General features: G+C 43.1%; 3 protein-coding genes across 4 annotated transcripts; 2 read left to right on the top strand and 1 right to left on the bottom strand.

Moving 5' to 3' along the window:
* The first annotated feature begins 34 nt into the window (after nt 1-34).
* On the top strand, nt 35-3,344 carry si:dkey-82o10.4 (uncharacterized protein LOC797793 homolog). Of its 2 annotated transcripts, XR_008571921.1 has the most exons (6): nt 35-509; nt 827-898; nt 1,034-1,160; nt 1,232-1,376; nt 1,555-1,713; nt 2,132-3,344. XR_008571921.1 is itself a non-coding variant. In XM_054780690.1 (5 exons), exons 1-5 carry the CDS (start codon nt 141-143, stop codon nt 1,643-1,645), a joined length of 804 nt encoding a protein of 267 aa, XP_054636665.1. In that variant the 5' UTR covers nt 35-140; the 3' UTR covers nt 1,646-2,112. The 2 variants fall into 2 exon arrangements, 1 of the variants encoding a protein (XP_054636665.1); XM_054780690.1 differs by lacking the exon at nt 2,132-3,344 and having other exon boundaries at nt 1,555-2,112.
* efhb (EF-hand domain family, member B) lies at nt 1,970-18,896 on the bottom strand. Its single transcript, XM_054780683.1, has 14 exons — nt 16,958-18,896; nt 16,761-16,820; nt 15,459-15,602; nt 15,216-15,393; nt 15,026-15,136; nt 14,637-14,763; nt 14,216-14,278; nt 14,074-14,141; nt 13,844-13,998; nt 13,523-13,730; nt 13,240-13,455; nt 12,993-13,174; nt 8,175-8,359; nt 1,970-2,347 (listed from the first exon to the last, which is right to left on the bottom strand). Exons 1-13 carry the CDS (start codon nt 16,991-16,993, stop codon nt 8,213-8,215), a joined length of 1,695 nt encoding a protein of 564 aa, XP_054636658.1. The 5' UTR covers nt 16,994-18,896; the 3' UTR covers nt 1,970-2,347; nt 8,175-8,212.
* On the top strand, nt 17,454-27,698 carry LOC129184619 (ras-related protein Rab-5A). Its single transcript, XM_054780692.1, has 6 exons — nt 17,454-17,622; nt 19,613-19,809; nt 19,919-20,070; nt 21,929-22,051; nt 22,299-22,392; nt 22,729-27,698. Exons 2-6 carry the CDS (start codon nt 19,644-19,646, stop codon nt 22,842-22,844), a joined length of 651 nt encoding a protein of 216 aa, XP_054636667.1. The 5' UTR covers nt 17,454-17,622; nt 19,613-19,643; the 3' UTR covers nt 22,845-27,698.
* Nucleotides 27,699-27,946: the final 248 nt, after the last annotated feature.

Genomic DNA, 27,946 nt, shown 5'->3' with positions numbered 1-27,946 from the left:
AGGCATCAGTGACGTAGGCAAACCCAGAAGCATTGTGGGTAAAATAATGGTTGCCTTTTGTAAGGCGGTCAAAGCTGGACGTCAACACCCGCACGCTGGCCTCCTACGACCTGATCAAATGCCGCCTCCTCCCCGCCGTCATGCTGCGTATCCGCCGCCTCGCAGCCTGCCGGGAGCTCACGGTCAGCTCACACGGTATCCGTGGCTGGAGGAGCCGCCTTTATCGACCCGGGGTTACGGGGGTGTGCCGGTGGGTATTCAGCCGGCTGGAGCAGGTAGCGGACGCTCGGAGAAGGTTCATGTTTTGGGGTCAGAATCAGCGAATGTTCTGCTCGCAGCCCGGAGCTGAAGACCCGGGAGGAGAGAGCTCCGGCCGGCAGCCAGACATCTCGGTTGTCGGCATCCCGGATCCGCTTACTTGGATCCGGTGTAAAGTGATCTTCTTCCTCCTTGAGCTCTACTTCGACCTGGATGTCAACTCTGAGGACTTTGAAAGAGGCGTAAAGCAGGTATCAGTCACTGCTAAGCATGATTACTTTTATTTATTATATATTTATAGTATGTTTTACAATATATTTATTATATATTCAAAATCAAATCAGATCCAACACAAAAATGTTTTTTTCGAAGATAATTATCCTCACTTTGCAGATAAACAAGCTTATTCTTACGGTTGATGTACAACTGTGCTGCATTATACGAAGAGATGTTTTTACTAATAAAGTAACTAAATCGAGTATCCAAATATTAGGAACAGCTGTAATAAATGGTGTTCGTTGAGTTTGAGTGACGGTGACAGGTTGAAGCAGTGCCGCTTGTGTTCCAGGCAGTGGTCCATGTCTCCAGCTTGATGTCCAAAGGCAAATACTTTCAACTCATCGGGGTCGTGTCCACTGAAGTGAGACATAAATGCAACTATTGACCGCTTACGTCATCATTTACATCCATCATAGCTGTGAATTGACAATAATACTCAATACGTCTACTAGAAAGTAATTTTACTTGTTATTCCGCCCGTGTGTTGTCATTTCAGATGATCAGGTACATTGAGGAGAAGTGTCAGCCTCTCTCAGAGCGTCAGAGGCAGCATCTCTCCGTCTCCATGGAAGATATTTTGTTTGTCCTCCCAGAAGACGTATCAGTGGTCTATGATGCTGATGGTGAGTTTGATCTGGGAGCGTCTTTGTGCTGTGGTCTTCATCAGAATTCACCTTTGCTTGTCGTTCTGCAGGTCGAAAGTTTTGCATCGTCGTCATGAGACTTTGGCACCTGTCCTCACACGAAGGCCCCGACGACCCTGAAGGCAGCAGAATATTTCAAGTGGCCCCCAGCAGAGATGGTGTCCCTCAGAAGAAAATAGCGACAGCCGTCTATGAGTGAGCAGTCTAACTCTGATGCACCTTTTAGTACTACTTCTTTTCAAACAACACGACAGATAAGTCTGTTTGTGCTTTGAAATTGGCTTTCCCGCAAATTCACGGATTTGTTGATTGACACAACACAGCTCGGCAATATTCACTGACCTGACGCATCACTCTCTGTTTTCACTTTCAGGTTCCATCGGGAGTTGACATGCAGCGCATCTTTGGGCTGGACCGTAACCACAGTTTGGCACTGGACCTGGAACCCGAGTCAATCTGAGTGACGGAACGTCATCAGACTAAAAGCAGGGAGAGGATTGGAAATCTGGACCCAAAACCTCAAAATCCTCTGGTAGGACTTTAAAACAGGGTTTTTTTTATCGGCCCTCAGCATATTGATTATTACAGTAGACAGTAGTGTGAACAAGTGTTTGCACCCTTTCTGATTTCTTATTTTTTGCATTTGTCATACTTAAATGTTTCATATCATCAAACAAATGTAAATACTAGTCAATGACAACACAACTGAACACAAAATGCAGTTTTTAAGTGAAACTTTTTATTATTAAGGGAGAAAAAAAATCCAAAGCTACATGTTCCTGTGTGAAAAAGTGATGGCCCCCTAAAGCTAATAAGTGGTTGGCCCCCCTTAGCAGCAACAACTGCAATCAAGCGTTTGTGATAACTTGCAATGAGTCTCTTCCAGCGCTGGGGAGGAATTTTGCACAATTGTTGTCATTCAGCCACATTGGAGGCTTTTCCTTTTTAAGGTCATGCCACAGCATCTCAATAGGATTCAGGTCAGGACTTGGACTAGACCACTCCAAAGTCTTCATCCATTCAGAGGTGGACTTGCTGGTGTGTTTTGGATCATTGTCCTGCTGCAGAACCCAAGTTGCTTTCAGCTTGAGGTCACCAACAAATGGCCGGACATTCTCCTTCAGCACAATTCATGCTTCCATTCATCACAGCAAGTCTTCCAAGTCCTGAAGGAGCAAAACGGCCATGACGGTCATCACACTACCACCACCATATTTTACTGTTGCTATGATGTTCTTTTTCTGAAATGTGGTGTTACTTTTATGCCAGATGTAATGGGACACGCACCTTCCAAAAAGTTCACCTTTTGTCTCATCACACCACAGAGTATTTTCCCAAAGGTCTTGGGGAGTATTATTCAGCTGATTTCATAAGCTCAGGAGGAATTTGTTACATTTTGGTGCAAATCAGGATAAAAATGCAGGTGGGGGAATTGTTTATGTTTATTGTTTACGTCTTATGTCATCGGCATTGAAAAAGGAAGTGACCTGCCAAATAATAATAAATGCAAAGACAAACAACCCAAAACTTTGTTTTCCATTTAAATCACAATGGAAGCGTCCCCCACTTACCCCCTACTCAATAATGGTATGGTCCCGTTATCTTATCCTTTATGACGTGCACTAATGTGACTCCCCACAATATATTTTTCAAACTTTTGTTTCGCTTGCAGTTTGAGTTACATGGAAGTTATATGACGGAATTGTATAATTTCCATAACAGGCATTTGCAAAAAGCGAAAATGTGAAAAGCAAACCAATTATGTTTAGAAGTACAGTAATCCCTCCTTTATCTCTGTTAATTGGTTCCAGAGCGGACTGCGATAAGAGAATTTTTGCCGAGTAAGATTCCTGATTTTTAATTAGAATATACTGTATTTGTAGAGTTTACAACCTTCTAAATTACATTGGTTTTTAACATTATTAGAGCCCTCTAGACATGAAATAACACCCCTAGAGTCACCTTTACACTCCTTTCCTGGTACACTTCACCACAATGCGGTTCAGATTTCACGGCTTCACTCTATCCCAGTTTTTCAAACATATCAATTAATAAATCATGCTGTAGAGCAGTGGTTCTTAACCTTGTTGGAGGTACCGAACCCCACCAATTTCATATGCCCATTCACCAAACCCTTCTTTACTGAAAAATAAAATATAATTTTTTTTCAAATTCAAGACATAGGTATACCGTATGTTTGTTTATAGGTATATGGTTGTTTATAGGTATATGTTTGTTTTTAGGCATATGTTTGTTTGTAGGCATATGTTTGTTTATAGGCATATGTTTGTTTATAGGCATATGTTTTTTATAGGCATGTTGTTTTTATAGGTATATGTTTTTTATAGTTATGTTTTTTATAGTTATATGTTTGTTTATAGGCATATGCTTGTTTATAGGTATATGTTTGTTTATAGGGATATGTTTGTTGATAGGCATATGTTATTTTATAGTTATATGTTTTTTATAGTTATATGTTTGTTTATAGGCATATGTTTGTTTATAGGCATGTTATTTTTATAGGTATATGTTTTTTATAGTTATATGTTTTTTATAGTTATATGTTTGTTTATAGGCTTATGTTTTTTTATAGTTATATGTTTTTATAGTTATATGTTTGTTTATAGGCATATGGTTGTTTATAGGCATATGTTTTTTTTATAGTTATGTTTTTATAGTTATATGTTTGTTTATAGGCATATGGTTGTTTATAGGTATATGTTTGTTTATAGGTATGTTTGTTTATAGGCATATGGTTGTTTATAGGCATATGTTTGTTTATAGGCATATGTTTGTTTATTGGCTTATGTTTTTTATAGTTATGTGTTTTTTTATAGTTATATGGTTGTTTATAGGCATATGTTTGTTTATAGGTATATGTTTTTTTTATAGTTATATGGTTGTTTATAGGCATATGTTTGTTTATAGGTATATGTTTTTTTATAGGTATATGTTTGTTTATGGGCATATGGTTGTTTATGGGCATATGTTTGTTTATAGGCATATGTTTGTTTATAGGCATATGTTTGTTTATAGGCATATGGTTGTTTATAGGCATATGTTTGTTTATAGGCATATGGTTGTTTATAGGCATATGGTTGTTTATAGGCATATGTTTGTTTACTGGTGCACAAAATGACAGAGACAGGATGCTGACTCCCATCACTGTTCGTGATACATGTGAATCCATGCTGTACATATTTGTCCGACCACTTCCTTTTTTTGCTCCACATAGTAAGTATGAATTAAAATATTAAGAAGGAAATCACACGACGTAATACCACATCAGTCACACATTGACTACTTGATGGTGCGTTTCATTTGTACTCGGAACTGGGAAGTCGGAGTGAGAGTGACGTGAGCTCTGAGTTAAAAGCGTTCCAGTTGCCAAGTCAGAAAAACTTCACACTATAGCAATATTTTTTATAAATTATTTATTGATTATTTATCGTTTACACACGAGGCAGCCATCATTGATTGTTAATTCAGAGGTGGTGTGGATGCTCTGACTTCCAAGTTGAACATTACGACTTCGGGGGGCGTTTCAGTCGGGTGTTCCCGCTAGGAACTCGGAAATTCTGACTTCCAAGTACAAATGAAATGCGTCATGAGCGCGCTAAATTCTTCGCAGCACTGATTGGCCAAGGCAAGCAATGTAATGTGATTATCTGCAGCCAGTGATGGCTAAGCGGCGGCGTGTCATCACGAATTGACACGATGGGTCCGGTGTGTCTTAACCTCCATGGCGGAGGCTCCGCCGAACCCCTGGGACCGACTCACCGAACCCCTAGGGTTCGATCGAACCCAGGTTAAGAACCACTGCTGTAGAGGTTTTGATATACCTGTAGAGGTTTGGAAGTGTCTAGGAGAGGCGGCAGTAGAGTTTCTGACTGGGTTGTTCAACAGGATCTTAGATCATGAAAAGATGCCTGAGGAATGGAGAAGTGTGCTGGTGCCCATTTTTAAGAACGAGGGAGATGTGCAGAGCTGTGTCAACTACAGAGGAATAAAGCTGATGAGCCATACAATGAAGTTATGGGAAAGAGTAGTTGAAGCTAGACTAAGGGCACAAGTGAGCATTTGTGAGCAGCAGTATGGTTTCATGCCAAAAAAGAGTACTACAGAGGCAGTATTTGCTTTGAGGATGTTGATAGAGAAGTACAGAGAAGGCCAGATGGAGCTGCATTGTGTTTTTGTAGATCTGGAGAAAGCTTATGACAGGGTGCCCAGAGAGGAACTGTGCTATTGTATAAGGAAGTCTGGAGTGGCAGAGAAGTATGTTAGAGCGGTGCAGGACATGTATGAGGACTGGAAGACAGTGGTGAGGTGTGCTGTAGGTGTGACAGAGGAGTTCAAGGTGGAGGTGGGACTGCATCAGGGATCAGCTCTGAGCCCCTTCTTGTTCGCTATGGTGATGGACAGACTGACAGACGAGGTTAGACAGGAATCTCCATGGACTATGATGTTTGCAGATGACATTGTGATCTGCAGTGAGAGCAGGGAACAGGTGGAGGAGAAGCTAGAGAGGTGGAGGTTTGCCCTGGAAAGGAGAGGAATGAAGGTTAGCCGCAGTAAGACAGAGTACATGTGTGTGAATGAGAGGGACCCAAGTGGAAGAGTGAGCTTACAGGGAGAAGAAATCAAGAAGGTGGAGGATTTGAAGTACTTAGGGTCAACAGTCCAGAGCAATGGAGAGTGTGGAAAAGAGGTGAAGAAGCGTGTACAGGCAGGATGGTACGGGTGGAGAAAAGTGTCAGGTGTGATGTGTGATAGAAGAGTTTCAGCTAAAATGAAAGGAAAGGTGTACAAAACTGTGGTGTTGTTTGGTCTAGAGACAGTGTCCATGAGGAAAAGACAGGAGACAGAGCTGGAGGTAGCAGAGATGAAGATGCTGAGGTTCTCTCTGGGAGTGACCAGGAAGGATAGGATCAGGAATGAGTACATCAGAGGGACAGCACATGTTAGAGGTTTTGGAGATAAAGTCAGAGAGGCCAGACTGAGATAGTTGGATAGTTTGTCCAGAGGAGAGATAAGGAAGATATCGGTATAAGTTTGGAACTGCCAGGCAGGAGGCCTAGAGGAAGACCAAAGAGGAGGTTTATGGATGTAGTGAAAGAGGACATGAAGGTAGTTGGTGTGAGAGAAGAGGATGCAGAAGACAGGGTTAGATGGAGGCAATTGATTCGCTGTGGCGACCCCTGAAGGGAAAAGCCCAAAGGAAAAGAAGATCAATTAATAAATCATGCTGTTTTGTGGTTGAATACGACCTATTAAAAAAAAAAGCATATTTAAGCAAATTTTAGTTGTTTTTTTTTTTAATCTAAATTAAGCATTTCCAAACATGAAAATGGTGAAATGATGTAAAACATAAATACAAGGAATCAAGAAGATGCATTTAAAATTGTGAACGTAGTATTCTACACTGGTCACTGGGTGTCAGTAATGTTGCTGTAATGTTGAGTGAAACATTACCAGACTTACCAGCACCAGGCTTGATCGCTAGAACAACAGGCTTTTATTGCAGGTTTAAATTATCTTCACAACAGGACTACTGTATAGTAGACATAATAAGAGAAAATAAGATATATACGGGGTGCATAAATAAAAGATAATATAGACTCACATGTTAGCATTGGGAGAGTTTTATTGTGATTTTACTTTCTATTCTGTATAGTACTCCCTGCTATGGTCTCATCAGTGTAACATTACTGACACCTAGTGACCAGTGTTGAATACTAAATATCATCGCAATGTTTTTGAATTCGTCTTATGCTTTATATTTGTATTTTACTTAATTTTGCCATTCTCGTGCTTGAAAATGCTTAATCCAGGCCAAAAATACATAACATTTGCTCAAGTAAGCATAGTTTTTGACGAATAATAGGTCGTATTCAACCAGGAAACAGATGGTTTAATAATTCATCTAGTTTTTGAAAAACCGTGATAGAGTGAAGACCTAAATTTCAAAGCATGAAGTGGCACTTTCTTAAATCTCTTCTTTTTGTGTGTTTGTTTTCAAGCAAGGTGGAGCCGCCTGCGAGTGCTTTTAGATGGGGAGGGGCCCACAGCAGCACCCTGGGCTCGTCGAGAACAGCAATACGAGCTTCAGTTGCCAAAAGTCTCGACTTGATTTGTCACGAGTTGCAGTTTTGGAAAAGAGTATCGGTATTGTTTACAACTTCTTCTTGTCTGTCGTCGTTATAACGTGTTTAGAAGCGAGGGTGAAATTATTATTTGTGGCGGGCCGCCATACATAACTGAATGTGTGTGAAACACTGCTGCTAAAAACTGCCTGCCACATTGGACCGTGACACATTTGTGTGGTAAGAAGAACACAACACAACATGAACGTGCGCAAAGATGTAGTCATCGGAAGGAAGTGTCAAGACGCGTCAACAACATGAAAGCGATGTGTCGACTCATTCTGTCAATGCTGTGAGTCGCTCATGTTGACAATGAAGAGCGTTGTAATTCACGCGTGACAGGATTAATTCTTCTTTCCTTCGTGTGTGTGTGTGCGCGGTAGTGGCATCCTAATGAGATTACACGTAGCGCCGTTAGCTTAGCACGACGATGAGGGACGTTAAAGAATTTGTCACGCCGCTGCGTCGTTCCCTTTAAAGAATAAGAACACAAAGAATGCGTCAACATCTCCTGTTATTTTATTTATTATTATTATTATCGTTATTAGTTGCTAAACTGTGCACGAGTCAAGGCCGTGTGCCCAAACGCTTCATTATTCCGCTTAGCGAAACTGATGGCGGCTTCAAGGAGCCATGAATGAGTTGTTTTGTCTTTTTAATGCAATTACAGCTCAAAGTGCTTTGAAATGAAACCTGATATCGTCACAGCGCAGACGTGAAATTCCTCTCAAGTGTCACATTTCTTGCATTTCCAGGACAAATAAAGCTTTAGGAATTTTTTTTGTCACGATTTTACGGTAACATTCCACATAAAAATGTCACATTTAGTAACAAAATAAACTCCACTCACGTTGCCTGATAGGGCAGTAAAACCACAAAATGTTCTGGTTACAAAGCTTTTATCTCCTTTAGGACCGCTCGGAAAGCCTCGACACAGACGTCCCCCTTGGGATGCCTGGCGGACGCCAGCTTCCAGGCCTCCTCAAACGTCTCCTCGGAAATATTCACGCCCACATTCCTGAAGATCTCTGCAATCTGTGAATGGCAGGGTGGAAACTTAGGAACAAAAAGCTCTTTCAGGGAAACAAAGTCACGTCAGAACTGTGCCATTTCTTTTTGCACTGAAGCTTGAACACGAACAACTCAAAACGATGGATGAAGAATAATTATGGAATATTTAGCCTAAAGAAAAGCAATAAGTAACTGCAATAATTACTAATGCCGTAGAAAAAGAGAACTAGTTAGATGCACGCGGCAGAAGAATACGTAGTCCTGCGACGGTACAGCTGGGAAAAACGTTGCTTTCGATCTTTTTTTTTTTTCAGTGAAACTTTTTTCGCTTCCTTATGTCTCCCAAGTGTGAGGCAGACTCTTCTCATGTACTGCGTCAGAGCTACATTTCAAATGGCCAATCAGGGGTGCATGCACTTTTTCAGCATGCAAGTTACAAGTCACAATGAGCTACCGCTTATGAATGAAACAGGCAAACACATAACATATATTGAAAATCTAATCGGTAAACTTTGAAAGTAATACAGTGTTCCCTCGTTTATTGCGTTTATTTACTATAGGTTCCCAAAATAGTTCTCAATAAGTGAAATCCACAAAGTAGCCAACTTATTTTTTTTTTTACAATTATATATTATACAGTAGTACCTCGCATAACGTAAACCTCCTTTTACATAAATTCCACTAAACGTAAAGAATTTATGTAAAGTTTTTGCATCGTATTACGGAAGAAATTCCATATAACGTAAAGCGTCAAGTCGGTGCAAGTTTTTTTTTTTTCAATCAACTTTATTAATAAGTCGGTGCAAGTTCAGACTAACACTTGGTGACGCCTTCTGACGCTTCACGCTCTCATTGGCTGATTATCGGGGCACCGCTTACGCTCTCATCTCATTGGCTGATTATCGGGGCACCGCTTACGCTCTCATCTCATTGGCTGATTATCGGGGCACCGCCTACGGTCTCATCTCATTGGCTGACTTATACAGTGCGTACGTGAGTTTGTGTGAGAGACAGGCTTCTCCCTTCAACCTCCTTCCTCTTCGTAGTCACCCTTAAACTACCTTGAACAATTAAGGTACAAATAAAAATTTTGCACACAGCATTATCGTGTAGTGCGTGTACATTTGTCTGTGAGACCAGATGACTCTTATCGACTCTTTGAGTCGCGTTTCGACTCAGGATAGTCCTCCTCCTCCTCCTCCTTCTGCCTCCACTTGCGCTCCTGATCAAGACATCTCGTGAACGGTAAGATTGTTTTTGTTTTTCAGTTTTATTATTTCACAGTAATCTTATTTATTACCTTATTTTATATTGGAATGTTACTCTACTATGTTTATGCTAACGTTTTCTTATATTTTCCCACCATATTTGGTGGACTTTGGTGGACTTTGAATATAAGGGTCAAAGGGGTGAGTTTGGGAAGATCTTGGAATGGATTAGGCTATTTACATGTATTTTACGCTTCGTATAACATAAAAACCCTATAACATAAAGGTTCTCGGAACGGATTATTTACGTTGTAGGGGCGTCTACAGTATTTGTTTTATGGCTGTAAAACCCCTCACCATACACTTTTTACACTTTTCTCAGACAGGCATTAACATTTTCTCACATTTCTCTCTTGTTTTAACACCCTCAAAGTTCACATTTCATTTGAATTTTAACGATAAAAGAAATTATTAAGTGACTCACGCATATTTCACTCCTCTGACCGTGTTTCTTTGTCCTGGCGCCGTTCGGCTGTAGCGTTTTTGTGTCCTTGTTAAAACTTATTGCATATATATATACGTTGCACATACGCATATTGCATATGTGCATGGCTCAGATCAAGGGTACCCTTTGCTGTCTTCAACTTCACTTGAGTAGTATTTGAAGTTGTTGTTCTTACAATGTGTACTATCCCTATCACTCTGATGTTTATAGAGTGAGGAAGCTTACCAAACCATAAATTAAGCCTGTTCATGTTTTTATTTTGCGCTAGCACGGCTACGTTGTAAAAAAGTGTCTATATTTGGACATTGAAATGTTACATGTAAAGCATGTCTACATTTGTTGTGAAATTAACAATATTTTCTCTGATCATTTTGTCATGATTTCTACTTAGAATTAAAGAATGATGTCTGAAATTGGTTTCTAATGTCTTTTATTCAAATATTCTCAGTGTAAAAAAAAATAACTGTCGTGTAATCATTAGTGAAATGTACATAACCTTCGTGTCCTCCTGCCGATGAAAATTTTGAAGAACATAATTCCATGGAAAAACAAACCCCATGATGATTACAATGGTATACATTCATGGAATAATTACTCAACTCTGCAACTAAAGTGATTTTTTTGTGTATAAAAGGAGTAAAATAAGATTATTTGAACAAAAGTCTAACACAACTAAATTTCATGTCAGGCCAGTAATGTACGTACACTTGGAGCTCACAGCGTAAATTGCGTATTGCTCGTAAATATTGAATTTGAAAATAAAAAGTGCCTTATTGGGCCAAACAAAACTTGTGTCCTTCCGCCGGTTATTCGCCAAATACGCGTTCAGCAGGGGAATGTTTCACCGTGTCCGCCATTTTGTGTTAGCGTAATGTACGTTCAATCACGACCTCGGCAGCATCAAGCAGCATCATTCAATTCGACGAGCAATCGGCGGTTTAACAACCATTGTCAAGTCTAAGGTAAGATTTTTTCATTTTTATATATATTGGAGAAGATCTTTATGCACTTTGAAATGATTTTTTCGTCGGGTGAGTTACAAATTTTGTGTTTATCGAGCAGTTTAACTCGTTTTGACAGCCGTTTTTTTTACCTCTCGTAGGTAGCCGTTCGTGTCGTGTGCACGGAGTGGCGAAAAAAACACACGAAGTGGGCAAAATGATTCATCATTACTCGTCTGATTTTACTTACTTTTATCCGTCCGAAACAAATAAATTCTAGCGTGTTCGTTGATAAATTGCTCCGTATTTAACCCGGAAGCGATCGGCGTGTCCCTCATGGGAGGTCAAAGTTCGCCTTGTAGTTTTGTCTTTAGCTTGATAATTCAAGAACCAATCTCTCAGTGCATTTCACTGAATCCTGGCTCATGTTGCCACAGTGCTGCAATGATTAGCTTGTATTGTGGAGTTGATAGGTCAAAGTTGATGTCATTACAGTCTTAAGAACGGCTGATGGGATTTGTAGTCTTTGTAGTGATACAACAATGGCATGGTAAGGACTGAAGGTCCATTTTTCTTTGCCATATTTTCAGAGCTTTAACTCAAGATCTAGATTTGTCACTTGTTTATATTTACTTTATGATACTCTCTCAAATATAAGTTACTTTTCTAACAAAAGTCAAATCTATGCAGAGATAACAGCATAAAGTCGACACCGAGTTATGTGCTTTACATTTAAGAAGAGTGAACTTGGGAGGGTTGCTATGGGAAATGGAAGATGTCTCCAGCTTTGGTATGTTGGGTGTGTGTTTTGCAATGTTTGCAGTTTGTGTTTATAACATTACCAAGGTCTATCCACCAGTTTGAAATGTTACCCAAAAAGTAACACTTAGGTACCCTTGATCTGAGCCATGCACATATATATACTTTACTCCTCCTCATCCTCCATGAGCCAAAGATTCTTTGACAGTATCCCATAATGGCGACCTACAGCCACGTAACTTCTGCCTTCCTTCAGCATGTCCAGAAGTCCAACTTTTTGTGCGATGACTGGCTTCCTCTGCCTTTTGGGTGCAGAACGTTTCGTCGACATTGTGGGTTTTGTCAGGGGGGAAAACTTGCACACGCGGTGAGCTTCTTCTGTTTCTTCTCTTGTTTACAGTATTGGCGGTTAGCAAGCTCGAATTGATAGAGATTAATATTTGAAAGGATCTGTCTGAAATGGACAGTGATAAGTAAGCAGTGTAGTGGTCTCATTATTGAGACTTCCTCCTCCCAATAAGCCTGTCTCTCCCACAGTTGCAACTGCTTGTTTTATTTCATCTTGTTATTGCTCCATCGTCTGGTCTGTGTACAGTGTGAGTGACTTAGGTGTTCATTAAAGTACAAGTTCCGGCATTAAAACGTGAATTGTAACGTAGTAGGAACGGGAACTCGCGCGTAGACCGAGGGCCTCCTGTACTCAAACATGACATCATTCCCACAAGAATGTTTCATCTCGTTGACAGTCCAAGACCAACATTGTACCTGGTCAACATTCATGACACAGGTTACAAATGAGCTTGCAACAAAAAGGAAGACCTGACAAATCCTGGAAATGTTGGGAGAAATGTTGGACAAGAGGATGCATCGCGTTCGCTTCGTCAACATCTGGGACATTTTGATGAGAAATGTTGGCTCGGAACATACCGAATGCGGAAGTAGAGGAATGCAATCTGAAATCTGGCTTTCACGGTGCCGCATCAATTCATTTTACATTTATAAAAGGCAAGTATCCTACTTTGTCAACATTAACTACTTTACCCATGATTCTCAGGTTGTGGCTTGCTTACGTTAGTGCATAAACGGAAGGGGGTGGGACAAGAGCTGACCACCTGAGGAAGAAGGAGTGCAGGTAAGGTGATGATCGTATAACCCACAGTGATTACGGCGGGGAAATTATCATTACACATAAAAACAGAGCACTGAAAATGATGCGGGGTCTGTGATGGGTCAACAGGGTCTACCTCTTTCTTGGAGCGTGGACAGAAGAAGTCATCCTGGTAGACGCCGTGGCGGCCGTTCACTGATGGCAGCAGCAAGTCTATTGCTGTGGTCATATCCCCGTAGTTAATGGTGTCGTTGATTCTCCTGTTGCGTGGGGCCGGAACGTCAGTGCGGACCGATGGGATCCCGAAGGTGCGAGCGTCTACAGAGAGAGAAAGACGAAGGAATTTGACATCCTCAATAGACTGTTGGGTACCAGTCTCTTACTTGATGACAACGGCTCCCCAATGGCAGCCCCGATGAACGATGAGGTGGTAATGAAGCGGTCTGAGGGAGTCTCCAGTCGTCGGAGCGTCCTTACGTTCTTCTTTGAGCTGCACCGCTTGAAAGGCCTCAGGTCTTCACGTTTTAACAAAGCACTGGAAGCAGGGAGTTGAGCTGATTGTGATGCAGAGTCATCGGCTGAGCTGGTCTGGGCCAGGGCTGGACATGACAGAACAAGTCTGGAATTGTTATTTTGCAAGCACATTCAAGAAGAGCCGGAGCTCACCATCCATGATCAGATTCTGCTCTTCTCTGTTTAGAGGCATCTTGTCCTTCCAGGTGAGGAAGTTGGCAAACTCCAGAAAGTCGATGAACCCGTTTTGATTGGTGTCGCAGAAATGGACCAGGTCGTCCAGGACCGACTCACTCACGTCCAGCTGGAAGTTGCGGCACACTTCTCGAAGGTCCTCCTTGTCGATGTGCCCCTTGCCTTTCTGGGGACAAACATGCTTCTTGCCAGTGATGACTGCCATGAACGAAATGGGTCATGATGATGTTTCTGAAACCATTCAGAATCTCAATCCCAACCTGGTGCGTCCTCATGTACCTTGTCGTAGTGCCTGAAGGCCTCCAGCAAGGACGGGAAGTTTTGGAAGTTGATCGTCTTGAGGTGGTGTCGTACCGCACCAGCCAGACTACGCTGTTGCTCCTCTGCTCGGACGCGCCTGCCCGGCTGCGTGCAGTGGATCAATTCTGCGACGCCTACGAAGGACACTCAGAAAATGTCACCATTGGATCGTCTTAGCTCAGATGCCCAGCTGGGATAAGGCAATTCACCATATTCATCTTGAGGTATGTAAACTCCAAAGGCATGGTTTGGTGGCAACTTCAAGCTACTTCCTCTCCTGGGATAACAACAAGTTGAAGACGTGTAGCAAAGTGATTTTTACAGCATTAAAAAAATAATAAAAAATCTCACTTTTGTGACGGCAGCATTTCACTGCTGTCCGATGTTTTCCAGTCAGGATTTGGATTGTAGAACCTTTAGGAAAATAAAAATGTCCAGATATATGACAACAATCATTGTAACAATACACAGTTACAATGTTATGCAATCAGTTTTCGTACGCTTCAGTTTTCGTATGATTCGGATATTGATAGCATTTGCCATTTTGTTATGGATGACTGTGCATTACTCACTATTTCCTTGGGGCTACATTCAGTGATCTTTGATAAATTATAATTGATTGGCTCCAATTGAATGGAAGACCGTCAGCTGTGTCTCCTGGCAGCAGTCGCTGCTTGGCAACCGCATGGTCTGACAACACTACACTGGTTAAACGTAGGCTAATTTATGTCACTAGACCATTTGGTGCCACCTAAATCAAGTCCTGGCTCACTTGGTCTCGCCCAACCAGTGTAGACTTCTGCCAACGTAGCGGCCGTCGTTGAAATGAGGCGTCGGGTTCCCGAAGCGACTTTCTTTATTGTAGTGGCCCGCTGCGTACTTCCTGTCAATTTGCTCGCCTGGAATACAAGAGACAGGATTGCAGGTACATATTCTAATGACATGTGTATATACACTTACAAGTCAGACTGTTCATTTGATTCAGAATCAATACATAAACAACAAATTCTGGTGGAAAACGTTTGGACATCGTTGAATTTTTTACCAAATGAGAGGGTGAAAACAACTCTCAGTATGATCACAGCATAAATGTATTGTTACATGAATACCTCAAAAGAAAGCTGTTATTGCTACTATCAGGTTATGTAAACATGTTCTCACCAACGAAATAGCTGTTGTGACTCCGGACGTAAACCCTGTGTGCCTCCTCAGCCTCTCTTTCCAACTCCTCGACTGTTTTAGGAGGATAAATAACGTCCCAGGCGTCCACATCTGCGTGAAAAGAGAGACAGAGAATGAAGGATGAGAGACTAAGCAGAATGGTGAAGGCTTTACTTGCCGTCATACGCACCTCGAACAGTTCTTAGTCCAAAAGTGGTTTGGTTGTTGTACCAGGCTGGTAGTCCAGGGCGTTGGTCGGGCGTGCGTCCCAGCGGCGCCTTCCTGTGGGAGGAGTACACGGCCTCACTGAGGTCTTGCAGCTTCTGCTGGAACTTGGTGCTCGGGGGCGGATTGAGGGAGTCTGCTGCCTGTTGGCCCAAAAATGTCATTAACAAATAAATAATGGATATTCTAAGGTGAGAATCTTGCTCACTGTCAGAGAAGACTTGTTGCAGGTGCCGTGGACGAGTGTGTCCGCGATTCTGGGGTCATTGGCTTTCCCATAGTGCACTCGGATCACGCCAGGCCCGGGTCGGTTACTGTTGTGATACTTCCTAACCATGGGCGGGGTCTGGGCCTAGGAAAACAATTATGGCAGCAAATAAACATACTTTATTGTATTCTTTTGATTGTTATTGCATCCCACCATTGGATTTTATAGCTAACTTCTATTTGAAACATGTTGACATTTGATGCATTACAACAGCACTTGAGGAGGATGTCCGGTGGGATACGTTGTGGTCGTCTAAGAACCCATAACTCCATTCACACTCGAAAAAGTACAACATGGTAGCTTCAGATGTACCAACTTTTGGCCCCAGGCTGGTACCCGCAAAGGCTCGCAGTAAGTACCCTTGACGTTTAAAATCAGTTTTATTTATAAAGACATGAGTTTCATGGACGCGCAGACAGGGTTGGGACCTGTGAGTCAGTGAAACTCCAGCTTTTGTCGAGCACCTGTGAGTCAGTGAAACGTGAGTCTTCATCGAGTCCTCGTGAGTCAGTGAAATTCGAGTCTTCGTGGAGCTCCTGTGAGTCAGTGAAACTCAAGTCATTGTCAAGCACCCGTGAGTCAGTGAAAGTCAAATCATTGTTGAGCCCCCTTGAGTTAATGAAACTTGAGTCTTCGTCGAGTCCCCATGAGTCAGTGAAACTTGAGTCTTCGTCAAGAACTTGTGAGTCAGTGAAACTTGAGTCTCTGTAGAGCACCTGTGAGTCAGTGAAACGCAAGTCTTCGTCGAGCTCCTGTGAGTCCGTGAAACTCAAGTCTTTGTCGGGCACCCGAGAGTCTGTGAAAGTCAAATCATTGTTGATCCCCCGTGAGTCAGTGAAACTTGAGTCTCCATAGAGCACATGTGAATCAGTGAAACTCGAGTCTTTGTTGAGTCCCTGTGAGTCAGTGAAACTTGAGTCTTTGTCAAGAACTTGTGAGTCAGTGAAACTTGAGTCTCCGTAGAGCACCTGTGAGTCAGTGAAACTCGAGTCTTCGTCGAGCTCCTGTGAGTCAGTGAAAGTGTAGTCTTTGTCGGGCACATGTTGAGATAGTGAAAGTCAATTCGTTGGTGAGTCCCCATGAGTCAGTGAAACTTGAGCCTTTTTCGAACACCAGTGAGTCAGTGAACGTGGAGTGTTTGTTGGGCCCCCGTGAGTCAGTGAAAGTCATTGTTGAGCCCCCGTGAGATGACTAGTCCTTAGAAAATGTCTCTGAAAGACAAAATCATGCACAAGAACGTACCCTTTTTGCTTCTCGAAGGCACGCCTCAGCTCTGTCCCCCATAGGGACTGTTTTCCCAGCCTGGAACCAAAAGGTGCACATAGTCTTTATTGTATTTCCAATAAGTCAAGGTATTTATTGTATTTAATATAAAGTCAGCATTCAGTGTTTATTGTCAAAGACACAAGTTAGGCTAAAGTTGCTAAAATTGAACTTACCCTCGGTAGTTGTGTCAGTCTGTCTGTCAGATTCATTCCACACGTATTCACCTGCAAAGCCCTTTTAAAAATATTAACAAAAATGTATAATGTATGTTAAAAAAAAAAGTTCCCTGAGAAGAAAATGAGGCCTAGCTTGCAAACTGTTTGTCGTTGCCTAGCAACCCGTCCATCGCAAACACCGACAAAGTTTGGTGTAGGGAATACTTTTCATTCAAACTGAAAAGATGAGGGGATGCCAATAAAAGCGACGATTGGGGAAATGGTCGAAAATGTACCTTTACAAAAATGTTTTTTTTAATGACGTACGAACAGACGAGTTACATTTGTACTGTACTATATTGTTATATTTTTTCGGTTGTTGACTTGTATGTGTATTGTCGCGTAGCATGCATTGTTCATTGCATCTTTTTTTAATGATATAAAGCAAATGTTAAACTGTGTGTTATGATTGGCGGGGCTCGGCCAGACGTAGGATTGTCATACGATCTGTCATCATCGCGCTACAAAGCCAACCGGGAAGTTGAGGCAAGTGGCGGAGCCTGCTGGAGAATAACCGAATGTTTCACTAGCTCGCCCGGCCCCAGCGCACATTAGACGGCTTCAAGCGGTTGTTTTTTGGGAGGACATTGTGATCACATTCAGCGGCTTCGTCTCTTGGCTGAGTGAGTAGCGAGCCATTACCCGCCGTTAGCGGGCAGCTGTGCTACCCGGAGGGGGCTCCTCCCGATACGAGCCTCCCTGAGCGCAGCGCCTCTTTAGCGGGCTAGCTTGTTAGCGCTAGCCGCCGTCGACACTGAAGGGCCGGGGTAACTCGCTAGCGTGATGACTTGGGCGACTCCGACTGACGGGTTGGCGTCGTTTGTCATGTTGGAATGGAAAACACTGACTCGAGTAGAGCTTTTTGACCATTTTTCACCACTCGTGAGTTCACCAGTTCGTAGTGACAGCTAACCAGTAGCGGCTATGACAGCTAACGTCAGCTATCTGTCACTAGCCGTGTGTACACACCCAAACACATAACTTAGATCACACTAGATGTGTTTGCCAAAGCGACACTTAAACCCGCTAAATGCACATGAGTGATGTGTCGGTGTGTCCAATTGATACAACACAACGTGTAGCAGAGTTTATGGCTGAAAATTCCCCAAGACAATTAAATTTGTCTTGGGGAAGACATTACGAACTTTGAGTTAGCCGCGCCGCTCACGCTAGCACGGTGCTAGTTCATGCAACAATAACAACAAGACGACAGGTTGCTTTAAAATGTCGTTTTTTGGGCTAGATGACAGCAACCGCATCCCCTCTTACGTCTTACGGTACTGTTGCATGATAACTAAGTACATGTGTAACTACGTGGCTGCCTGGTAAATGAAGTTACTGACTTTTAAAATGTGCATCATTGTCCAGTGACTTAGTCAAATATCAGTGTCAGGCTACAAATGAGAAAATGAACGCCAAGATGTGTGGCGCTTATTGCCATGGCCGACACCTTATCTGTTCAGTTTGTCAAGCAACCGCAGTTTGCTTTTTATTTGTATGACCCGGAATACAAAACTCAGGCGGTGACTCATGAGTCCTGTGAAGCATTACTCAGAAGGATGTTCTTTCTATTCACAACAAAATAACAGCGTACCGATACAATGTTTTCTTAAGACTAAATCAAATTACCTTTAAAATGACCCCCGAAGTCAAACTCCATTCATTGTGGTACTCTTGATTTCAACGTCCCATAGGAAATCTTAAATAGAATTTAACCTGTTCCAGTATCAAACTGTGACCCTCATTAAAAATGTACAGCTAATGTATTAAGTCACCTTTTATTGATCTTAACGATCAGACTTGGTGTCTGTTGAATAAGGTTTGTGCTGGGGGGGGGGGGGGGGTCTCTTACATTAACACAGCTGCCTTTGCAATTGTACATTATGTCATCGTATTGTCACTTTAGTCATATTGTGCTGAGCAGCCAGGACCCGTTGATTGACGTCACAGTACTTTGCATTTCCTGTTCTGTGGTTGTCATCATACTTAGTCTCACACAAAGTTTGTGGGGTTTTTTTCCCCAGAGAATGATGTTAAATATAGCAGTTAAGCCTTTTAACTTTTGCGCGTCCACTATATTTTGACCCGCTCATACAATAAGAAAATAAATAAATATTTGAAGCAGCTCTCAATGTGATGCGGTAGCAGTGTTTCACACAGGACTGTAATCTATATGCGGCAGTGGTTGGTGTTGGATTTGCAAAACATGAGTAAAAAAACAAACATGAAAACCAAAACATATATGTTGCAAAGTAAAAAAGAACTTAATTCTGCCGCTTCTTTTTGTCTGTTTCTTTATGTCGCAAACCAGACTGAGCCGCCTGTGAGTGCTTTTTGGATGGGGGAGGGACCCACAGCGGCACCCGCTAGCTACTTTTTGAAAGAGTCTCTAGAGGGGTCTGATTACTGGCTGAATGGGTTGGCAACACTGATCCCCTCCTGCTACATCTTTTTATTCTACTTCTATTCAACTGTGGTGGTCCGCCACAAATAAATGAATGTATGGGAAGCACTGAGCGCCATAGTTAACTTATTGTTACGTTTCATCCCTCTCAGACATGTCAATCAAAAGTGAGCAGGTTATTCGAGGTGATTTTTCCGTGTGTTTGCCAGCATTCGAAAGGAAACGTCCGGAGAAAGTGACATGGCAAGTCGAGGCGGAGCTACCCGACCCAATGGTCCCAACGGCGGCAACAAGATCTGCCAGTTCAAGCTGGTCCTGCTGGGGGAGTCGGCGGTGGGGAAGTCCAGTCTGGTGCTCCGCTTCGTCAAAGGACAGTTTCACGAATTCCAGGAGAGCACGATTGGAGGTTTGGACCTTGAATGAATACATGGAATGATATGAATATTCCACTGGATCTTGGCAGCAGTTTGCGTTTATTAGTGATTAGTGATTGAGCTTTGACCCCCCCCCCCCAGCCGCCTTCCTGACCCAGACGGTATGCTTGGATGACACGACGGTCAAGTTCGAAATTTGGGACACAGCCGGCCAGGAGCGCTACCACAGTCTGGCTCCCATGTACTACCGAGGCGCTCAGGCCGCCATCGTGGTCTACGACATCACCAATGAGGTGAGGCCAAACATCTGTCATCCAAGTGAACTACTGTGAACTCTAATGTGTCGGCCCGAGCATTTGTATTACACAAGTATCTGCTATCTAATGTGTTAATAAGCAAGGAACAGGAGTGATGTTTGTTAAAGTCTGGAAAAGATGTTCCATCTGAGTGCAACACTTTTCATGCACAAGTTTCCTGTGGTTGCACAGAACCGGGGAAGTTGAACACAACCAAAGTCATCGCGCATTTGAAGCAGCGTTACACGGGAAACTCCCATGTGAAGACAAGAACTTATTAGTCGGGTTTAGGTATCGATGGGAATCAGGACTAACATCCCGATTCTCCCAGGATCGTTCAGATTTTTTTAATACCGCTGCCTGGTTTTGATGCCGGAAGAAATGGTCGCGAACACCAACAAAGAAGAAGTGGCAGCGGTCGGCTCTGTGTAGTACAATATCATGCAACGAAGGGTGCACAACCAACATGATGAAACACCCGCACATATTGGTGTAGAAATAACACAGTTCCCCGTCTTTGATGCGCTACGTCGGGCTTCCTCTAAGCAGTCAACCTAAGGTAATTCAAACAACAAATGACGTTTGTCTGATGCCAATGTAACTGAGGGTTTCAGCATCCCCGCTAGGCATGTACGGTTACCAGATTCAAGGTATACCACGGTATGAAAAAGTCAATAAATAGTCTGTCATACTGTCCTACCGTATGAGAGAAAGTGGAGGTCCAGCGCAGCCACTATGTGGAAATACTTGTCATTCATGTCCTGTATTATTTCTCACAGGTGGAAGTGGGCTTCCATGTGCTGAAAGCACGGGCATGAGCATGTTGGGGCATGTTGCCAAAAGTCAGCAACTTAACCGCCGCGGCATAGCTAGCAGCGATGTTAGCTGCCTCATTAGCCTCAAGCGGCACCGGTGTGACAAGACGTGTGCCTTTGTAGATTTTTGCATTTCAGAACTGATGATTGGCTCCCTCTGGTGGACACAGGCAGCGCCCTGCCAGCCACGGCCAATGAACTGCTTTGATGGGAAGCAATGCATGATGGGAAGAAGTTAAAACAGCTGTTGTTTTTTTTTTTATTCCAAACTCGTATTGCTACTTGTCTTGTATATTTCTTACCTACCTGTTGAGTGTTAAGTTGCTGTGCGATGATTTTAGCATTCTTTGTAAGATTACACCATGAGTCACACTGTTCCATTGAGTAATGACTTCCTGCGATTTCCGATAAGCTCGTTGAGAGTTTTCTCATTGCTCACGATTGGCTCCTGTCAAATAAACAGCTATGAGGTCCTCACAGACTCGTGCATGCTACAATATGCCATTTTATGACGTGGACATGTGCGCCTTATGTACTATATGTACAGATATGTTTTTCTCTCTCAATGTAGTGGGTGCGTCTTATACATTGGAAATTACGGTAGTTTTTTTGTCACATTTTGTAACATTAAGTGTCATACAAGTCTAAAAAGAAATGAGGCAGTGTTAATAGCATAAAGAGGTATAAAATGCTAACTATTGCTAACAAGTGAGTTAGTGTATGTTGATGCCAGAGTCTGACTGTTTTGAATGCGAGTCCACTTGCTCCACGTTACGTCCTATTTAGGTTCCTCTCTTCTCACCTTCTCTTACCACCAGTTGTTGAGGCTGACACTTGTTTTGAAAGAAGTGTTGTGGGGGAAAAAAGCAAACCTAAGGTTGATCATTTGATCCATACTGCACTTGTATACTGACTTGTGTATTCTCAACTGAATGAGCTCAGACATGTTTTAAAGCAAGTCTTCATGTTTCCCCTCGCGAAGCATCGTGGCTGATTGTCCTCCTCCTCATATTCATCTGGCATGGTCTTCCCGTGTGCAGGAGTCGTTTGTACGAGCAAAGAACTGGGTGAAGGAGCTCCAGAGACAAGCCAGTCCAAACATAGTCATCGCCCTGGCCGGGAACAAAGCCGACCTGGCCAACAAGCGAGCGCTCGACTTCCAGGTTGGTTTATTTCCACTGCATGAGGATGAATGTACAACTTTTCAGTGTGTGTTGTCCTTCACTATGTTTTCCCTTTAAGAAGGCCCTGCAGGTATACCTAATGAAGTGTCCAGGGAGTGCCGATTTGGAAAGGTGGACTTGTTAGTTGTGTCCGGTCGCGCTTTAGGAATGTCTACGAACCAGTTAGAGAGGGGACGTTGACGTTTTTCAAAAAATGGAGCTGATGAGGATGTTTTCACGTGTACAGGACGCTCAGTCGTACGCCGATGACAACAGTCTGCTCTTCATGGAGACGTCAGCAAAGACCTCCATGAACGTCAATGAGATATTCATGGCCATAGGTAAGACTTCACTCAACACACTACTTCACATGGCAGCGTGGCATCTCTTTATTCTTTCGTCATGCTTTTAGGGCATGTTTGGTTTGCTAAAGGCTTGATGAAGGTGTCATTTACCAGCCTCCCCAATAGGTGGAGCAACTCCACCCTTACTGTGCTTTCAGCCACTTATGTGTTGCAACTAATTGGGGGAAAATCCACAATACTTGTGGTGGGATACATTGTGGTCGTCTGCCAGGTCTTGCCACCTTTATTAAGTTGTGCGGAGATGTGTAGGAGGACGAGCATGCACGGCCTCCCCCTGACAGGTGAGCTGACTGTGTGATGATGTCATCGCAGCCAAGAAGCTCCCCAAGAATGAGCCTCAAGCGGCCGGTGGCGGCGGTGGGCGGAACCGGGGCGTGGACCTGACAGAGACGGCCCAAGCCAACAGCCGCAAATGCTGCAGTAACTAAGACCCCCAACGCACGCACGCACACAGACACACACACACACACACACACACACACACACACACACACATTGGGCTCCTCAGCTTCCTGACGTCAAACCTTGGTCTTCACCTCTCCCTCCTGGAATAGCGAAAGACTTTGTATAGCTGCATTTCTAAAACCTTTTCTCTTTTTTTTTGTTGACGTTCCTCTTCCTTTTTTTTTTTTTTTTTATTTTTTTAAGAAGAGTGTGTCAGTATAATGGATGCATGTTAGCACTACAACACCTGGAGAAAACTTAAACCCCCCCCCCCACCGTCAAAAGACCAGCCTGCCAGCGTGAGGGCGGCCCCTCCCTGAGATGTCACGGCCTGAACTTTGGAAATGAGTTCTGCTATCATGACGCCTTCGCACGCCAACAAGATGCTTCCTGTTGTGTCCCAGCCCAGCACGGTTTGTCAGCGTCGTCACCGTGTGGCTCATTAGCTAGCGCGGCATGGGAGGGTGTGGGGCGGGGCAGGGCAGAGCTTTGGAGCGCAAAGACCCAACCGGGGGGAGAGTTTTTTTTGTTTTTGGAGGTCATCTATGATGAAGTGATGTTGAACATCCCGCTCTGCGACGTCGTCGTCCGGAGGAAAGAGTCGTGAGTTTGGATTTTGGACGGTCAACACCACAAACGACCACAGGGCTCGTGTGGCTGCCGGCAAGCTCGCCAAGAGATTCCGAACAATTGTACAGTCCTAAAGGGAGGGTCCTTGTTGCTTTCTGTTTTTTTTTATATTCACTTCTTGTCTCCAAAACTGGTCAAAGCGTAAAGCTGTGGTGGGCTTCTTTTTCTTTTTTCTGTGTAGTGTTATTAACACAAAAAACCTTCTCTGGTGTCACGTTGGGAAGGAACTTTGACTTGCATTGCACAGTGTTGATCATGTCTTCATTTTATATGAGCGAGTTCTTGCTGTGACCCGCTAACTCTCAGCTCCGTCACGGCAAAGTGGATTTTAACCCTGGAACAACACGACTGTGATGATGGACTGGTCACCTGCAACTTAATAAATTCAATTAAGAAGCTTCTTGGACGTCCCCCTACCCCCCACTCTGGCTGTGTGACGTCATCATGTGTTGCTCTCCCAGTGATGGCCGCGCGGGGGCAGTAGTGCACCGTGACCCCTCCGGGCGATCCAAATATCAACTTCATTGATTTATCACACGAGTGGCAGCCCCATGCTAACATCAAATATCTATAATGGAATAAATGTTACACTTGTCTTAAAATCTTAAGTGCTCGTATGTGACATGTCCACGCAGGCTTTGACCTTGGGGAGGTCAACACGAGCGCCATCCTTATTGGAGCAACAGCTGTGCCGTTTGAAGACATTTCCTCTGTGCTCGTTGGGTCGGGGGGGGGGGGGTGACACAAGCTGCAGAGGAAGCAGTTACAACGGGGCAGCCACCTGGAGATGCTGCATGAGCTTCATGGAGGATGTGTGAGCGACAGCGAAGGTCACACCTCCAAATAGAACTCGTGACCCCTGGATCACGTTCACCGGGACACTGAAAGAGGCAGTAGTACTGATAACATGTCCCAGTTGGTGCACGTGCACAGGCAGTCATAAAAAAAAAAAGAATAACGAGAAATAAAAATGTGCCCATTGAGCTGTTGTATTTAGGATTTAAACACATTTTGAAAGAAAGAAAATCATTTTATTATTTTGCTGTTACTTGGTATTGAGCAACCTGTATTGGCATTTCAAAAGATAAATACTCCAACGGAGTGACTCCCCAGTAGGAAAGTTGAAGTAACGGTACCTGACGAGCACCCCCGTCGCGGTGGAAACAGTAGTGAACAACAATGTCATCTATGTGTTTAAAAATAAAGGATATTTTAGCGGGCGATCCAAATGTTGGCGATAACACTCTGTCAGATGTGTTTAAAGTCACAAGTGTATCATTAAAAAGGAGAGAAGAAAGCTTGTAAATATTGCAGTCCATTCACGGTGAGTGCAACAACAGTAGTGGATTTGGTGCAGCTGCCTCTTTTTAGCTGGAATTTTATCTTGACCACGCGTCGACTAAAGAAAAAGATGTGTGCTCATGGCTCACGTGAAGATTATTTTTCAACAAACAGAAGCAGGCCTCATTTTGGCCTGGGATCTTGTAGGTGAGGTACGAACGTAGACGAACTGGTAAATTGAGAGCCTTGCCAGGAAGCTGAGCAATCAGCAGTGAATGAATGAAAATCCATTTTTATGGCAAACGCTTGTTAAATACGAGTTCACTCTCTGCTGTGGCATCTGTCAGCAGGCAAGAGATCAGATCAGCTTCTGGAAGGTTCTGCTAGGAGATTGGAATCTTGCAGCTACACCTCCACCTCATGACTCACTCATCCACACGTTTAAGACGTCTTCTGCTGGCACATTTTGATTTAGCGGCAGCATCTGACACGATGGTTGTGATGACTTTACAGGCAGCAAGTCGTATTGTCCGTCTCCTCTTCTGTCTGCCTACACGAGATCTTCATTGTTCTCTGCCGTTTTTCAAGCGTGAGAAGCTCTCCAAAAGACCTGCTTGACTTCCTGTGTGTTACTGCACACTAAGTGTAAACGTGAGCAAATGAGGCCTGATTGTTTGTGTGCTTACTGAAAGGAGCATTTGGAGATGGAGCGAGACAACACAAAGCATCACTTTGGATTGCTCCTTTAGGTGACGGGCGGCGGGAAATCAACAATGTGTGGAAATAAAACGCCTTTTTGCATTATGGCTTTTGCAGAGTGGACCCATAAAAAAAACCCCAAAAACAACAAAAAAATGTGGTTTTCATGACGTCTTTGTCGTACAACAATCCAGATGTTTCCGTGGGTTGTGGTTTTAGAAGTCAACTGCTGGAGTTTGAATGCTGCTAATGCTAATTGTCTTTCATAATGCTAATGTCTTTAACACTGCTATGAACATCATTTTGTACCCGATTCCCCCTTCCAACCAAAGTCAGCAAGGGCCCAGTTTAAGATGATTTGGTGTGTCATAGAAGATTTGTTTTCCCCCTCAGTAGCGGCCATTTGGACTGATCTTTCAAGGCACACAGAATATTGTGTTGATTGGTTATATAAACATAACCTACCAAAAGAAACATTACACTCCCATCTTTCATCAGGAAGAAGAAGTTTGTTTCTACCTTTTGGTGGATGAAAAGCTGAAAGGATAAAGTCCCAGTAATGTTTCCGTGTGGATAGCCCTTAGGGTTAGAGTTGGGGGTTTGGGTTATGGATGGGGCTCACTTTTGGTTAGGATTTGGTAATGGATGGGGCTGAGTCAAGATTACGGTTAGCTTTAGGGTTAGGTTTTGTGTTGGGTTAGTGTTTTTTACTTATTTTCATATCGATATCACTTTTTAACTACATCCATTTTCTATGCGGCTATGCGGCTAGCCCTCACTAGGGTCATGGTTACTTTTTAACTCGTACTTCTAATGTTAGACCCGTACTTGGACTTGAGCAAAATGTCCTGTGTGTTTATCTATTAGCACTGATGACACTTTGACCTCCACCAAACATTTCGAGACTCAGCATTTTAGAAATGTTTTCTGTGTCAGACAGAATTCCCGTGTTAAAACACTGAAGTTACTTGAATTTCGACGCACGGTGAGGATTTGTTTGCAATCAAGTGACTCCAAAGGTCTTGCTCTCATTGTGACATTCTCAGGAGAACAACGCTGAGAGCCTAAAATAACTCTGGAGTCAAAAGTTGAATGCACAAACGCACAAGAGCATCAACCCACGCATGGACGTAAGAGCAACTGCATTTTATGTCAGCAGCTACAAAATGGGGGTGCATCAGTGTAATGTGTCCCACGTCCGATCAAGAGACCTGCTGAAGTACTTTTAACTCTTGCTAGGTGGTAGCATGATAACTGTTAGCATGTGAGCTATTTTACTCATGTCAAAATGCAAATACTTACATGGCATGACGTAGGAACATTATAGAACTACCTAGACCGTTATCTCCCTAGGTGGTAGCATGCAACTGTTAGCAGGTAAGCATTTTAACCATTTCATTTATTTAAATAATATAAAAATACTCTGTGGTCTGACGAGACAAAAGTTGCACTTTTTGGAAGGTGTGTGTCCCATTACATCTGGCGTAAAAGTAACACCGCATTTCATACCAACAGTAAAACGTGGTGGTAGTGTGATGGTCTGGGGGACCTGGAAGACTTGCTGTGATGAATGGAAGCATGAATTGTGCTGAAGGAGAATGTTGGTGACCTCAAGCTGAAAGCAACTTGGGTTCTGCAGCAGGACAATGATCCAAAACACACCAGCAAGTCCACCTCTGAATGGCTGAAGACTTTAGAGTGGTCTAGTCCAAGTCCTGACCTGAATCCTATTGAGATGCTGTGGCATGACCTTAAAAAGGAAAAGCCTCCAATGTGGCTGAATGACAACAATTGTGCAAAATTCCTCCCCAGCGCTGGAAGAGACTCATTGCAAGTTATCACAAACGCTTGATTGCAGTTGTTGCTGCTAAGGGGGGCCAACCACTTATTAGCTTTAAGGGGCCATCGCCTTTTTTTTCACTTTTTTTGGATGTTATTCTCCCTTAATAATAAAAAGTTTAATTTAAAAAGTGCATAAAGTGTTGAGTTGTGTTGTCATTGACTAATATTTACATTTGTTTGATGATCTGAAACATTCAAGTGTGACAAACAAGCAAAAAAAAAAATAAATGAGGAAGGGGCAACACTTTTTTCACACCACTTTAGATGCTCCTAACACCTTTCAGTACTTAGTGCCATCTTGCAAAGTGATAACATGGTAGCTGTTAGCATTGTTAGCATTCACGTTTCCCAGGTGTTCGGGTTAGGTAGCGAGACCATTTCAAATTTCTGCGACAATTTTTCAAGTTTAGTATTTTGTGCACCCCACCTCTTGCCTTAAGTCATCTGGGATAGGCTCCAGCATACCCCCGCCACCCTAACAGGATAAGCAGCACAGAGGATGGATGGGCGGGATTTTATGTCGCTAGTCTGAACAGTTCGGTCAGAGTTCATCATCGGTGCTATTTTCCATTTTGCAAAGGTTTCTCATTACTAATCATGAATGTTTGACGAACACAAACTCGCCCCTATATTT

Source organism: Dunckerocampus dactyliophorus, chromosome 7 (assembly GCF_027744805.1).
Source record: "Dunckerocampus dactyliophorus isolate RoL2022-P2 chromosome 7, RoL_Ddac_1.1, whole genome shotgun sequence".
NCBI classification, from domain to species: domain Eukaryota; kingdom Metazoa; phylum Chordata; class Actinopteri; order Syngnathiformes; family Syngnathidae; genus Dunckerocampus; species Dunckerocampus dactyliophorus.
The sequence above is the reverse complement of the archived record's forward strand: the minus strand, read 5'-3'. Positions and strand labels throughout refer to the sequence as shown.

Excerpts from the sequence above, each read along its gene's own strand:
- si:dkey-82o10.4 (XM_054780690.1), top strand. The coding sequence starts at position 141 with ATGCTGCGTATCCGCCGCCTCGCAGCCTGCCGGGAGCTCACGGTCAGC. Across the intron at positions 899-1,033 it reads TCGGGGTCGTGTCCACTGAA|ATGATCAGGTACATTGAGGA; the intron begins GTGAGACATAAA and ends TTGTCATTTCAG. Across the intron at positions 1,377-1,554 it reads ATAGCGACAGCCGTCTATGA|GTTCCATCGGGAGTTGACAT; the intron begins GTGAGCAGTCTA and ends TTTCACTTTCAG.
- efhb (XM_054780683.1), bottom strand. The coding sequence starts at position 16,993 with ATGAATCTGACAGACAGACTGACACAACTACCGAGG. Across the intron at positions 15,394-15,458 it reads GCAACAAGTCTTCTCTGACA|GCAGCAGACTCCCTCAATCC; the intron begins GTGAGCAAGATT and ends TTGGGCCAACAG. Across the intron at positions 14,279-14,636 it reads CACTGGTTGGGCGAGACCAA|GTTCTACAATCCAAATCCTG; the intron begins GTGAGCCAGGAC and ends ATTTTCCTAAAG.
- LOC129184619 (XM_054780692.1), top strand. The coding sequence starts at position 19,644 with ATGGCAAGTCGAGGCGGAGCTACCCGACCCAATGGTCCCAACGGCGGC. Across the intron at positions 20,071-21,928 it reads TCTACGACATCACCAATGAG|GAGTCGTTTGTACGAGCAAA; the intron begins GTGAGGCCAAAC and ends TCCCGTGTGCAG. Across the intron at positions 22,393-22,728 it reads TGAGATATTCATGGCCATAG|CCAAGAAGCTCCCCAAGAAT; the intron begins GTAAGACTTCAC and ends ATGTCATCGCAG.